The following is a 14739-nucleotide window of genomic DNA, read 5'->3' as shown; positions in this document are numbered from 1 at the left end:
CCACGACGTCATGGTGTTTTCAGGTGCAGGGAATCATTCTATACAATCTATGGTAGATGAGAACACAGAAGGAATGCAATTTACTTTAAAAAATCACTTTCCCACTTTCTTTGTGCAATTTCAGTTTTTAGTTGATGCTCATAAGCTATGATGTGTTAGATGAAAAAAGCACAGAAGTAAGCCTTAACTGTTGTGTAAAGCAGCTTTGTCTGAATGGTGATGGTGGGGTAAGATGAGCCACAGGACAGGTGAGCCAAACAACAAAAGACTACTAAACTACCAAAACAAAAGGTCTTGATTGCTAAAAAGCACTTTAAAGAGAACAGTGGCTCATCCCACCCTTGAACCGTCTTGCACTGTATATTTAAAATAGACTACTACCATCAGCAAGTTGTTAGAAGCTGCTTATGTAGTGACACAAGCTTTCCCATACACTTCATTCATTATGCTAAATGAAGGTTTGCCAGACACTGGTTTTACTCCGTACAGCTGATCATTAATCTACACACCTCGTTCAAATCACTTTCCGAACTACATAAATTGATAAATTAGCGAGTGAAATCATCATAAATCTACTCTATTTCTCACTTTAAGACTGCTGTTAGAATTTTATTATTCTACTTATTTCAATACATTTTACTTGTTTGAAGTCATTGTATAAAGCCAAATTCTCACAATATATGCAGATAATATTGTTCAAGAAGTCTGCTTATGAACTAATATAGCTAGATTAAAGGTTTGGTGTTCAAAAAGGTATGATCATAAAAATTTTAAACTTCCGGGAGACTGCAAAATGATTGTGTACCTGAAGTAATGTGATTCTGGACATCAGTAGCCAAAGTATGGAGGTATTTTTGAGATTGACATTTGTTAATACTGAAAGACTACAGTCTTTAAAAGACAAAGGTATTCATTTCATTTTGTTTCCTTAGCCTACAGGAAACCAAGTTTCAAAGTATCTGACTTCTACAGAAATAAGGATGTTTATGGTCCTGGTCACGTTTAAAAAAAACAAACAAAAAAAAAAAACCTAAGGGCAAAGTTTGCTCAGGTGCAGTAACCTTCAGGTCCTTCACCTTTTTTGCCACTGCAGTGGTTCATTATAGTCATTTGTCCGTTTTTGGACAGATCTTCGAATAGGCTCATAAGTTAATGAGAAGGATTGAAGGATGTGGTCAAGACACTTTCATCTGTTGCCTTGGTTGGCTTAATTTCCTTCAGCTAAAAGAGCCTGTTTGATCAATGTCTCCAATGATTTCTGAACAAGGGGGCAAAAAACATGGGGAGGAACAGAGTCCAGTGAGAGGTAACAGAGCATGTAAGTTAAGAGGTCCTCTCTCATTTTCCATGTGTTTGGACTGGAGTAGAGTACACCCAAAAGAAGAAAAACAGTAAAGCACCTGCTCTTCTGCTAGGCTTTTGTTTAAGCCTGAAGCTTTAGCATCAAGCCTTGTTATTTCTATCATGTGGGACTTTAAAATCTGCCTCTGGCCTTTTCTACTTTTGTTCCTGATTGTTCTACTGTTGCGATGGGATAAAGTTGGTTATTTTGTGAAGGAGGGAATGAGGCTGGTGGCTTGGAATATATGGATCACAACTTGTTGGACACTGAAGCTTCCACGCTCTGTTCTTTTTAATACTCCTGGAGACCAAGAGTCAGAAGTCAAGTTGTTCTGTAAACCTACAGCTTTGGCCAGCTATATAAAGCAGCACTGTCACACTTTAGCACACTCCCCAGTGGCTAGGTGGCCAAGGACAGATCTCCATCTGCAGATTCTCTTTAACTTGATGTGGCCCACAGAGGAAGATGGTGGAGTGTACTTCACAAGGGATAATTTACTCTTACAGGATGGAGGTATTATAGCTCTGGACTGGGCCGTTGGGCAAATAGACCAGAAAGCTCAGGCTAAAAAGGATCATCCTCCAGGAGGAAGAGTCTTAGGCTGCCATACCAGCAACCCACCCATCATCATTCTGATCCCCAATGCTTTGGGGAAGATCACACAACACTTTCTCAGCTTATGCTGCTTAGCTCTGCAACAGGGTTTTTACCCTGTGGTCTTTCATCGCCGTGGCCATGGTAGCTGTCCACTTACTACTCCACGCTACCAGCAGTTTGGGGATCCCTCCGACCTGGTGCAGGCAGTAGCATATTTACGAAATCGCCATCCATCCTCTGTCCTGCTAGCCGTCAGTGAAGGCTCTGGCTCTGGCCTCCTGCTGTCTTACCTTGGGGAGTATGGATCAGCCTCTTGCTTGTTAGCAGCTGCTTGTATTTCACCAGTGTTCCATGGACAAACGTGGTTTGAGACTCCGCTCCCATGGCTTTATAATGAGGCAGCCCTGCTCTACCACAAGCTGCAACTTAGCAGGTAACAAATATTACTTAAAATTATAATAGGTGTAAACCAATATTCAGATGATTAAGTCTTTATGATATTGTTAATTAATTACTAGTTCCTTGCATAAAGCATTTAGAAACTATATATCTGTAACGAAATGATTTGGATAGGAATACAGATACACTTGAGTAGCCTGCTTTAAACAGAAATTCCACAGATTTTTTGAAGTGTGCATAATTAAATGTAAAGGTTTTTCAGAGTGGTTTGACATGAAATATTCTGTTTTAGAGAAAACTAGATGTGCATTTCCTGAAGGAACTGCAAGAGTGCTTGAAAAGAGCTGCAAGTGTGTGTTTGTGTGTGTTATTATGCAGCTCTTAGTAGAAAACCCTTGTTTGAGCCCGATTTGCACCCTCTGAACAAAGAGTCATAACTCGGGAACTGTTCACTCTATCGCTTAAACGGAAAAAATACACAGCACAAGTCACAGCGCCAAGACCTTCGAAACACAGTTTAAACGGAGTCTGTATGTTAAGCGGTTCGGGCTGTATTAATTGCAGAAAAGTGTGAAAGAAGAATAAGACGTATGAGAGATCACAATAGAGTGATTTTTCAAGCACTCTAATAAAATAAAACTGTTTGTAGTGGTGGTGGTGATAGGACCCAGATGTCCAGTGTTTAATGCCTCGAAAAGCTAAAAGTTATTACATACATACATTCCAATCAGGAATAACATTCTGACCACCTCCTTGTTTCTACACTCATTGTCTATTTTATCAGCTCCACTTACTATATAGGAGCAGTTTGTAGTTCTACAGTTACAGACTGTTGTCCACCTGTTTCTCTGCTTACTTCGTTAGCTGCCTTTTACTCTGTTCTTCAGTGGCCAGGACCCCCATGGACCCTCACAGAGCAGGTATTATTTGTGTGGTGGATCATTTTCAGCACTGCAGGGACTCTAATGTGGTGGTGGTGTGTTAGTGTGTACTGAGCTGGTCTGAGTGGATCAGACACAGCAGTGCTGCTGGAGTTTTTAAACGCCTCACTGTCACTGCTGGACTGAGAACAGACCACCAACCAAAAATGCCCAGCCAACAGCACGCTGTGACCACTGATGAAGAACTAAAGGATAAGCAACACAAACTGTGCAGCAGCAGATGAGCTACTGTCTCTGACTTTACATCTACAAGGTGGACTTACAAGGTAGGAGTGTCTAATAGAGTGGACAGTGAGTGGACACAGTGTTTAAAAACACCAGCAGCACTGCTGTGTCTGATCCACTCAGACCAGCGCAACACACACTAACACACCACCACCACGTCAGTTACTGCAGTGCTGAGAATGATCCACCACCCAAAAAGTACCAGCTTTGTGAGGGTCCATGGGGGTCCTGAACACTGAAGAACAGAGTAGAAGCGGTCTAACAAAGTATGCAGAGAAACAGATGGACTGCAGTCTGTAAGCGCAGCAATATAGTAAGTGGAGCTGATAAAGTGGACAATGAGTGTAGAAACAAGGAGGTTATATAAGTGGTTGTAAACACACTGCCTGGTGTCAGACAATGTTTACACTAAAATGTATTTTTAAAATCGATGTATGGGTTATTATTTTGTCATCAACCTGTTATTATAACCTGCCATTGCAGATGGCAAATAAAATAGTTACTTGGTTCTCATCACCACCAATAAAGAAAGCATTGTTGACAAGTTTCTATACCATAAACTATTTCACATCAAATTACTTTTTATGACTTGGTTTTGCATGATGGGTCTTATTTATTTAAAATAAGTAAATAAAAGTGCATGTCCATTTAAACACCAGCACAGCTTTTTGCATTAGATTTTGCCTTTTCTATTTGATTCTGAATGCAGGTATGCAACGGCTCTAAGCTCAGTTATGGATATTGAGACAATTCTCTGTTCCCGTTCACTTCAAGATATGGAGCGGCTCATATTTTGTTCAGCCAGGCAGCAAGATAACTATGAAATGAACACACTAGACCAGGCCAGAGAGCCGAGATCAAGATCATCCATGAAGCCTGACTGGGCCAGTTATTGGGATCGTAATGAACCTTTGCGAGATGCAGATGAAGTAGCTGTTCCTGTTCTCTGTTTATGTAGTAGCGATGACCCTCTCCTGCCTCCTTCTTCGACCCTGCCCTTGTCCCTCTTCCAAAATAGTCCCTATTTCTTTCTGGCCCTGACAACTCGGGGAAGCCACTGCGGCTTCATGCAGGAGAAACATGGAGGCACTGAGTGCTGGAGCCACGAATCAGTGCTTGAATACTTTCAGGCTGTGGGAAATTTCTTCAAAGTGGAGGAGAGGAACTTTGTCGGACAGGGTGCTGTTCAAGGTCTCAGGCAAAGGACGTGTACAGTGTTGCCCAGAAAGAGGAGAGCAGTCATGTTCAGGAGGGACAGGCCTGTCTTTGGTCCAAAAAGACAACACTCAGTTCATTCAGGGCTGGTTCCATTTGAAGAAGAGCATGACACATTCACTTGGAACAGATCATACACTCGCTGAGTGTGTATCTAAATTGAAGAAAGGCAGATCAACAGAGCAACAAACCCTTCAATACATAGTTCTAGGAAAGAAAGAAAACTAGCACTTCATCCTATTTCAGGAGGCCTGTGCATTAATTCAAACATTCGAAAACAAATTGTTGGCTTTTTCCCCTCCGACAAAGAAATTGTCAGGACCATGATGTACTAAAATTACTTTATTACAGTTCTTTATCCAGTAGCCCTCTGCCAACAAAAGGAGTAATTACAAACAAAACATTTGTCCCCTAACGGTTTCAGAATTTTTTGTTTACATTTTAATTCTTTTTTTTTTTCTTGTTATGAATAGCCATACATTTGATGTAATCTCTCCAACATTCAGCTTTTCACAATCTATACATTTTAATACAGGTTATATATGGATTGTTATGGTAATGTTGAAGCAGGAAAAAAGGAAACAATGACCATTAAAATAAAGCATTTGAAGGAATACTGGTAAACACACTGTACAGAGAAGTTCCCCTTGCTTTGTTATTGCCCGTTCCCCTTGTTCTCACACTTTTGAAAAGGTTCATTAAAACATGGGTATAATAAGGGCTCCAATGTGACACTGTATGGATTGCACTTCTACAAGGGGGCACACCTCCTCTCTTGTTATAAACATACTGCAAAGTCCAGCTCCAGCACTCAGGCAGGATGGACCTTCTTAGAACGGTGACTGGCCTTTCTTAAAAGGCCTGGCGTAATAAACAGATGAAACTCTTGTGTAACATTTGTAAGATTTTTATGTCTATGGCCACTCTGCTGATACAAACACAGCACCGAGGTGGCTAAATGATTTTGGCATGTTGCATCTGAACGCCAAGGTTAGTTTAGTTTCTTTTTTTGGCCCAGGTCCTTTGAAGCCTGAAAGAATAATGGCTCAGTTGGCTTGCGATATAGGCTAGTTAGAGGTTGATCTTAATGGCATCTCTGTGTAATCAGTGATGCCATGCACACATCAAATAACATGTACCAAGCTAGTTTATAGATGACAGCATAGACACTTAAGCATTTAGAGCTTGGGACACTTCATTCTCAGCAGAGATCAAAAAAGTCAAAATTATTTGACAACCTTGATGGCAGTTATGGCTTCATCTCATTCTGAATGAGATAAAAACCCCTTAAGAAATGTGATAAAAGTAAACTTCACAGATCTCTCTGTGGCCACTGACTATGAGAGAACAAAAGAAAATAGGAGGGACAGGATCCAGATAGACATGCAGTGAATAGCAACACTGTCAGTGGAGGGAAAATTCTAATTAGGATGGGGAGGTGTGAAGTGAATCAAAGGTGTTTTTAGCTGTGCTTAATCCCTGTGAGACTTTGCCTGATATTTTTTCTTTAAATAAAATTAGAAATCAAGCTGTTTTTTTTTCTTTTTGTCTTCACATTCAAGCAGTTATTTTTTCTTTAACTAGTTGGGTTTATCTTTCATAATTTTATAATTCCTTTTTTTTTAAATTTTCTAAATGTACAATATACACAAATGTTTCCTATACATCCCACTTAAAGCTGTCTTCTCACTATATCTCTTTAACATATCACACTGTTATATAGGCTTTTCTGACCTTTAATTTTTTCTTCTTTTATCACTTTTGTACACATCATTATAAATGCTCGGTTGAGGGAGGCTGTTGGGCGGTAGATGCCGAAACTCTGGGATGGGCATGAAAGTGACAAAGGCATTGCAGGGGCGACAGCAGCGGCACCCACTCACCCCAGCAAGAACATTCAGCGGTCACAAGCCTGCCCAAAACTTACCTTCCCACCCCCAAACCCACACATTCTGCCCTGATGCCAAGCCTGGGGAAGGGGCAAGGGGGAGCATCAGAGGTCGAAGAGATAAAGGGGTAAACGAACAGCGGACAAAATGACTGAGATAATGGCCTTTTGGTCTGTTTCACTGCACATAATAAAAGTTTCCTTGTGCATAGCTGGGATGAGTGTTAACTTTGGCATTCTAAATATAAATCTGATATTTGACTGATATCAGTTTTTCCATAACCCTCTCTTTATCACAGAGGGAAGTATTTCATGTCACCCACACATCCATTCATACATACATATTTACACAGGTCACAATGTTTTCCTGACATTCCATTTGTGCAGTCAAAGACAAAACCCTACTTCTCAAATTCCCTTACACACCTCGCTAAACACTGACGTTTAAACACATGGGTCCATCCTTCCATCCTCCTGACTTCTTCCTTTCTGTACCCATTTAACTTTACTTATACCAGGTTTATCCATCTCCAATGTCAGTATAATTACATTCAGACTTCCCAAAGCAAACTGAAAAACCCATCTCTTGTTCTGCGTTCACACTTACAATTCCTTTTTTGGCTACCTGGACCCATAAGCAACCTGATACAGAGACAACATGGAAAGATAAACTGTTAAAAGAAACAGTCCCTTGACAATTTTGATCAATCCTGGCCTTATAATTAAAAATCAGCACTGTGTAGGAACTTTGGTAACAACAGCTCAAGACTACCAAATCTGGCAAAATACATAGAAACAAGAATATCACTGCCAAATTTTTCTGGGATTCTCACAGCATTGTAAACAGTAAAAAAAAGTCCAGATGACAAAACAAAACACGAACATCTAATAACCTATTTAACAATGTTTCAGAATATTAGTGCTTAGTGTTTTAAAACAAACCAAAGTTGTTAATAATTTCACTCATGGCACAGCATTAATGAAAAAAGAATAAAATCAAGTGCATTCTAAAGCTGTTTTAATTATGTGCCATAATGGAAACAGACTGATTTCCAAAAAAAATGACTGGCTTTACAAGTCATAAATGATTCCTATCTCTGTCCACATCCTGTGGCTCCTGTGCCTCTTCTACTAAAAGTATGCCAATATTAAAAACAGTTCTATCTGAACACCACCATATGTACTGCAAAGTTTTTTATGACAACACACACAGACTGTACAATTCTCTTATGGTGAACTCAAGCATTAACCTGCAAACAAGATCATGATAAAACCCATGACAGATTTACATACAAAAACCCTTCCTGTCAGGAAATGTACTGCAGTAAGCCCAAACAGCATAAAATAAATGCTCAACATACTGAGGCAACGGCACCCAACACATTCACATACTTCCATTCTGTTCCACTCAGTTTTAATGCACCACTAAAATGACTTTTGAAGCTTTGCTGTGCTTCACAAAGTGCAAAAAACATTCTGTGGATCTTTTCTCATTCATAACCGGGACCTTAAAACCATATGTCCTTACATATAAGGTGCAAAAAATTCAGATGGGTATTTTGAAAATTAGGGAAATAACAAAACATTGAATAGGAAGAGAAAGAGAGTAGATGACACTCAGGGCTCAGATTCCCTTCTTGCACCCTCCACTATGATGCACCCCTGTCCCCTTCTCCTGTGGCATTGTGGAACAGTGTGAGGCGGGATGTAGTGGGCAGAGCGTGGGCGGTCTTACGTGTAGGACAGGTGTGAGCCGTTGGAGATCTGAGAGGCGATGCTGGCGCTCCTGCTCATCCCCTGGTCACTACGGCCTCCCGATGAGGTCCGGCGCACTGCCTGGGGGCTGTTTCTTGCACCCCCACCACTACCACTTGAACGCTGGCTACCCCCAGAGCTGTGGTGACCCCAGGGAGGGGGCCCGCCAGAAGGCAAGCCATGGCCCCAGGGCTGCTGGATGGAGCCGCTCTGACTAGGGTGGTGATGGTGGTGGTGGCCGTGCTGGCTGCCATGATGCCCCCCTACCCCAGAACCACCGCTTCCCCAGTGCGGCCCCTGGGAGCTGGCCCCGTGATGAGAGCCCCACCCCCCAGGGGCCCCTGGGAAGCTGTGGCTGTGGCCATCAGAAGAGGCCAGGTTGGAGAGCACCATGTTGCTAAAGCCCAGACGCATACTCTCCGAGTCAAACGCTTCAATCTCACGGGCCTGGCGCTCCAGCAGGCTGCGAATCCTCTCTGAACGCTCGTTCTGCAGGGCCAGCATCTCCTCCTCTATCTGAGATGGAGAGGAAAAAATACAAAGGTCAGATTACTGCAATAGCTGTACCATAAAAAAAAAAAAAAAAACTAATATCTGGAAAACCACAAAAAAAATGCAGTGGCAGGGGGAAATTTTGTTTGGTCTTAGTTGACACATGCCTTCTGTTCTAGGAGGGCTCTGCGCAGTGAGACTCTCTGCTCCAGCTCTTTCCTCTCGCGGTCATGCTGAGCATCTGTCTGCATCTTGATCTTGCTCTGATACGCGTTCAGCAGCTCCAGCTCCTGCTGCAGCTGCATCTTCAGCACCTGGCACTCAGCCTCCTGGGCCTCATCCAACCGCAACTAAGGAGCAGAATAGAGGGTGGGGATGGATTGCAGGTTGCTGCCATAAATGATAACTGTATCTCATCTTGGTTTTTCCACAAATACCCCATGAGACAAACCCCAGACATCCCCCTGCAGCTCAGTTCATTGTGTACTCACTGTCCTCAAATCAAGACTCCATTTAAGGGTTACTCAAAATATCTTTCTGCAATTAATCAGCTACATAGTGCAGTTGTGATATACCTTGCATTGCATTTGGTCTAGTCTTGAACTAAACTATGCTATGAATAGTGAATCACTATTGGAAATTCTTTTTAGTCTAGGCTTAGGCAAAATCTACAGTGTGTCATATATATATATATATATATATATATATATATATATATATATATATATGTTATTAAGTTCAGTTTTACATTTTGTGGACAAAAACAGTGGTATTCTGAAATATGAATAAAGCATGAATATTACAGCAACGTTAGTATTATAGATCAACTGATAGTGATTAATAAACATTGTGCAACCCCTCCTTTTTCACTTACAGCCTGTGTGGAGAGCATGTCATTGATAGAATGGTCATACTGCTCAGCAAGGATGGCCAGTTTGCGTGTCTGCTCCTCTTTGAGTCTCTTTAACACAGCCTTGTGGTCTGACTTGGGTGTGGTCTCCAGTAGGTGGTTCCGCAGGGCCTTGTACTGCCGTGTCTGGATTTTACATGTGTCCTGAAACTGTTTTTTGATCTGCAGCTCCTTGGACTGAGACAAAAAGGCCAGCAAAAAGACACACAGGAAGGGGGGGGGGGGGGTTTGCAGACAGACAAAGAGAGCACAAGAATCGCAAAAGAAAGAAATCGGAATGGAGATGGAATTGGGAGGCGGTATTTGCAATCATTCATTCGTTTTTATCCAATATACCTTGGTGCATGATATCTGTCTCACCCACCTTCAGGCTCTTAGGCTGCTGGCGGACCTCCATCACATGCTTGCGGCGCAGTTCTCTCTCCCTGCGTTTGTTGTACTCCAGCTGGTTGGTGAGCTCAGTCTGGTGCTGCAGGCGGATGAGCTCAGTCCTCATCTTATGGATGGTGCCCAGTTGCCTCACCTCCAGCTCCTGCATGGACTCGTGGTGCCGCAGCAGCATGGCATGCTCCAGGTCCTTCTGTGTCTGACGCTTATTCAGTTCCTGCATTGGATCAACAGAAGAAACAGACAGGTTTGGGGAGGCGATGTAAAAGAGCAAGTACAGCCATAAAACTCTGAGCAAGAAGTGGACCTTTTTTAATAAAATCCTGTGATCAATTATGTATAAATGTTAACGTTAATGATTACCAACCAAAGCATTTGAGCAGTATGGAGTGGGAGCAGAGCAGCAAACATGATTTTGGTCAGAGAACAGAGGTTTTTCAGAAAGTCGGAGCATAAGTGTTGTCTCCTGCTCAGAAACTGCTCTGGTATAACTCCATACCGCAAGTCAGACAGTCCTTTCCCCCCCTCACTGTCTTCCTCTGCACAACAAGTGATGAGCGAAAATAGAAAGCTGAAGCGGAGTGGAAATTTCTGCTGCTCCACTCCACTTACATGCTCTGTTACCAGCCCTGGTCTTAGAACACCTCTGCCTTGCAGTGAAACAACCACTTCAAATCAGGAAAGGCATTTTAGTTGATTAACTGGATCAGGTGTGTTAAAGCAGGAACAACAAAAGGGTTGGGAACCATGAGCTAAGTCAGTAAAAATAGCCAAATGTGGCTATCGATGAATATTCAGGCACATTCCAAAATCTGACTTTAGTTTTAATGACATTCAATATCTGAACGCTAAACCTTGAACATACTTCTCGAACGAGGTCCTGCTCCACGTTGTGTCTGGCGATGAGGATGCGGCGTTTGAAGCGCCGGCACTCCAGCTCCAGATATTGCCGCTGTCTACGGAGTAGGTTGGCCTCCTCCTCAGCTTGGAAGTGCTGGAAGTTCTCCTTCTGCTTTGATAGCCACTCCTGCTTCTCCTTCTTAGGTGTGGACTGGTTCTCATTCAGCTCCTGAGCACATTGTGACAAGCAAGTGACAAAGTATATAAAGAAGGCAGTGTGTTCTCAGGCAAACCAGCATTCCTACACAATTACTGACTGAAGTGACACAGCCCACTGGCACAAAATGCACATATTAACATTACTTTGTACTGGCAGAAATTCCATTTCAGATACAGTTTTTTCTGGGTTACTCTTAAAAACTTCTTGGTTTTGCTCATATCATTCTACTACAGCTGCAGACAGAAAAAAAAAGCATTAATTGGAACCTCTTTCAGTTGCTCCTTGCGTAGCTTGTACTCTCGTTTCTGGGATTCAAGGAAGCTGCTCAACTCTTTCTTCTGCTGAACCTGGATGTGCTGCTGGAACTTCTTCTCATCATTGGCAAATGACTTGGCCTTCAAGCAGAGAACAGCAGAGAAACATAAATCACATATAAATATGCAATACGTAACGAACACATCCGTTGATCTATTGTCTTTTAGCCAAGATTAACTATTTTGAGAGAGCATCTAAAGCACCCAAACAGAAAGAGGTTCTATGAAGTGACTGACAATCTAATGCACATTTACATCTTTCTCCATTGCTGCTTGGTGCTTCTTGACCAGTTTCTCCAACTCGGCAGCAAAACTATTCCTCTGGGTTTCCAGCTCTTTGTCCAGCCTCAGCCGGTGCTCGTCCATCTCAGCCTTCAGTTTGTTCTCCAAGGCCATCAGGTGCTTCTGGTGCTGCCGTCTCATTCGCTTATAGCCGGACATCTGCTCCCTCAGCTCAGAGTCTTGCTCGTGCTCTTGCATCTGCCTTGTTACCTGGGGAGCAAAGAGCTAGTGATTAATATTCTGGAAAAAATATCACTTACTCAGTCTTGCTTATGTATTTCCCCATCTTTGAACTCTAAACCATCACTGAGATTCACCTATATATATATATATATATATATATATATATATATATATATATATATATATATATATATATATGTGTGTGTGTGTGTGTGTGTGTGTGTGTGTGTGTGTGTGTGTGTGTGTGTGTGTGTGTGTGTGTAAAAACAAACAGTCCAGAGTTACTCCAGTTGTGACTTTAAATAGTGCAGTGACTCACCAATGACGCTGTGCGGATGGTTGCAAAGTGCTCACGGTTGCGGTGATGTTTGCGCTGGGGTGGTTGCGCTGGAGCTGCTGAAGCCTCCGAGGGACGACTGCATGCCTCTGAGTCATCACGGTAAACTTCTTCTTCCTCCTGTCAATACCAACACAAACAAAATAAATTAAATCTCAATATGCCTGCAATTTACTATTTCCAGAATATGTAATAATTAACCGTGTGTCAAATTTGGAGCTATTGCATGAGAGAACAAAACCTGTAAGATGATTCAGTAATTAAAAAATAAATAATGTTATTTACTGAACACTAAAAGTGTGGCTTTGTGGCAGATTACAAAAAAAAGGCCACATCAAAATCTGTATCTGCTACATTTGTATCATGTAGTTGATTATCAAGGATGATCATTTTTGAAAACACTGAATTACTGTCCCACTGGCTTCCATCATGCATCAGTTTCATGCCAACTGTTTCTCTGGTCTAAGTATAGTAAAATTTACTCATGTTAATCAAATATATGCTACAAATGTGAAAAACTACATGGAGATAAGTTTGAAAATTCCTTGCAGAAATGGCAATTAATAAAAACAGCTCAATTAAACTGGGCTGTCTGGAGTGATGTGAACATACAGGTTTGAGGTGTATGACGGAGCTGTTAGACATGACTGTGTGGTCTCCCTCCAACAGATCCAGCTCACTCTTGTCGTCTGCAGCATCAGGCAGGCTGTTGACTGAGCTGCTCTGAGAACTGGCACTGATGGACATGCTGGGGATGGACTGGTTACTGCCCACACTGTTCACTGTGCCTGTACGCCCAGGACCATGCTCCGGCTCCTAAACACACAAACAATGCAAAATAAAGTTAGTACTTATGTAGATGGTTAATACACCAAAGAGCATAAAACTTGAGCAATGTATTAACTTGTGCTATTATATACAAAACTACTTAGGCCTGTTAACATTTAGAGGTTAGTGTCTGACCTCATCTCCCTCCTGGGGCTCGACGGCAGGCCCATTGTGGGCCTCCTGAAAAAGAATCTTCTTCATCTTGCGATACTGTAGGTTGTCCAGCTCTCGGACGGCATCCTTGGTCCGCATGATCAGGTCAATCAGGACAGTCTCTGGCCTCTCACGTTGAACAAAGGCATGCTGTATGCAGAGGAGTTAAATCAGAAGAATTATTAATTATATTCAGTTAAAAAAAAATTGTAAAAGCATTGCAGAAATATCTACATTTACTTGTGAACACTGGAACATTTTGAATGCTACATAACACATACATAATATTCATGAACAATAATGTGGTACCACACTCCTCTTGGAGATCTAATTTAAACATGAACAGCACAATAGTGCTATTTCAAATGTCAAAATCAATGAAGAAATCAAATGTGTGTCCAGTCAAAGCTTTGGCTTTTAATGTTCAGCATTGCTGTCATGGATTATGCAAATTTCCTGATGACAGCAAAAGACAGACACCCAAAAATAACAATCGTCAAGGTAGGTGAAGATGGTGATTCCAAAGCCTACAAAAGCACTGTAACATAAAATAAGCATTCACTTCTTCATGTAGTGGGCTTCTTAAATATGTAATATTAATATAGGTAGGAGATATTTAGAAGTCACCTGCAGCAGGTCTTCTGAGTGCGGTCTGTCCTGTGGGATTTTCTGAAGGCAAGAGTCAACAAAGTTTCTAAAGTAATCCGTCCTAGGAAAACAGAAAACACAATGATGACATGCTGAAAATGTTTTTATATTTGGCCTTGTTTTGAACAAGCTGCTGTTGATCTTGGACTACTGGCCCATTACAGATGCAACAAATTATTGTGAGACTGGACTCACCATTCACTAGACTGCAGAGTTGGACTCTCATTCTGCGCTATATGGTATAAGGCACTCATCGCATTCATATTGAACAGTGGGGGCTTCCTCTCAGCTTAAGCAAGAAGGGCAGATAAAAAAAAAACTGTCAGACAAAAGGCTTCAGTCTAAACCTCTAGGAGAAAGACACACACATACACAGAATTTAACTTGGAGTCATCTCACCTAGTTCTATACAAGTGATCCCAAGGGACCAGACATCCACTTTTCCATCATATTGTCCCTCATCCATGGCCAGAATCACCTCTGGGGCCATCCTGAGAGAAGAGAGAGGAAACATTCCAAATAATGAGGCTATTAAAAAGGAGCACTTAGATATATTAAAGGCACAAAAAGCCTATGGTCTCACCAATATGGCGTGCCCACAAAGGAATTGGCTGGAGAGGCGATGGAGGCAGAGCCAAAGTCTGCCAGTTTGACCTGTCCAGGCTCGGTCAGCAGGATGTTCCCAGCTTTGATATCCCTGAAACAGGTAAGTAACATTTGCAAAAGTCCAACACAGAGAAAAAAAAGGACGATTATGATACTTAACAGGAGACATTAGATATG

General features: G+C 41.9%; 2 protein-coding genes across 4 annotated transcripts in view; one reads left to right on the top strand and one right to left on the bottom strand.

Moving 5' to 3' along the window:
- The first annotated feature begins 907 nt into the window (after positions 1 to 907).
- On the top strand, positions 908 to 5282 carry LOC108431346 (protein ABHD15). The gene is made up of 2 exons (XM_017704425.2): positions 908 to 2372; positions 4214 to 5282. The coding sequence occupies exons 1-2, from the start codon at positions 1465 to 1467 to the stop codon at positions 4863 to 4865; spliced, it is 1560 nt and encodes a 519-aa protein (XP_017559914.1). The 5' UTR covers positions 908 to 1464; the 3' UTR covers positions 4866 to 5282.
- Positions 5094 to 14739, bottom strand: part of taok1b (TAO kinase 1b) — a 25884-nt gene continuing 16238 nt past the window's right edge. For all 3 annotated transcript variants that reach the window (XM_017704422.2, XM_017704424.2, XM_017704423.2), the window contains exons 7-20: positions 14540 to 14653; positions 14356 to 14447; positions 14152 to 14245; positions 13936 to 14017; positions 13291 to 13458; positions 12940 to 13143; positions 12310 to 12447; positions 11781 to 12017; positions 11478 to 11606; positions 11017 to 11220; positions 10129 to 10368; positions 9729 to 9941; positions 9022 to 9204; positions 5094 to 8878 (exon numbers count right to left, since the gene is read on the bottom strand). In XM_017704422.2, the coding sequence (XP_017559911.1) occupies positions 8339 to 8878; positions 9022 to 9204; positions 9729 to 9941; positions 10129 to 10368; positions 11017 to 11220; positions 11478 to 11606; positions 11781 to 12017; positions 12310 to 12447; positions 12940 to 13143; positions 13291 to 13458; positions 13936 to 14017; positions 14152 to 14245; positions 14356 to 14447; positions 14540 to 14653 (2638 nt within the window). In that variant the 3' untranslated portion in view covers positions 5094 to 8338. The remainder of the gene's footprint in view (positions 8879 to 9021; positions 9205 to 9728; positions 9942 to 10128; positions 10369 to 11016; positions 11221 to 11477; positions 11607 to 11780; positions 12018 to 12309; positions 12448 to 12939; positions 13144 to 13290; positions 13459 to 13935; positions 14018 to 14151; positions 14246 to 14355; positions 14448 to 14539; positions 14654 to 14739) is intronic.

This window comes from Pygocentrus nattereri, chromosome 16 (genome assembly GCF_015220715.1).
Source record: "Pygocentrus nattereri isolate fPygNat1 chromosome 16, fPygNat1.pri, whole genome shotgun sequence".
NCBI lineage: Eukaryota > Metazoa > Chordata > Actinopteri > Characiformes > Serrasalmidae > Pygocentrus > Pygocentrus nattereri.
This window is presented reverse-complemented; position numbering and strand designations above follow the sequence as displayed.

Bases quoted from the DNA above. Each gene is read 5' to 3' on its own strand.
- LOC108431346 (XM_017704425.2), top strand. From the start codon at position 1,465: ATGTGGGACTTTAAAATCTGCCTCTGGCCTTTTCTACTTTTGTTCCTG. The intron at 2,373-4,213 runs GTAACAAATATT...TTCTGAATGCAG, and splicing joins CACAAGCTGCAACTTAGCAG to GTATGCAACGGCTCTAAGCT.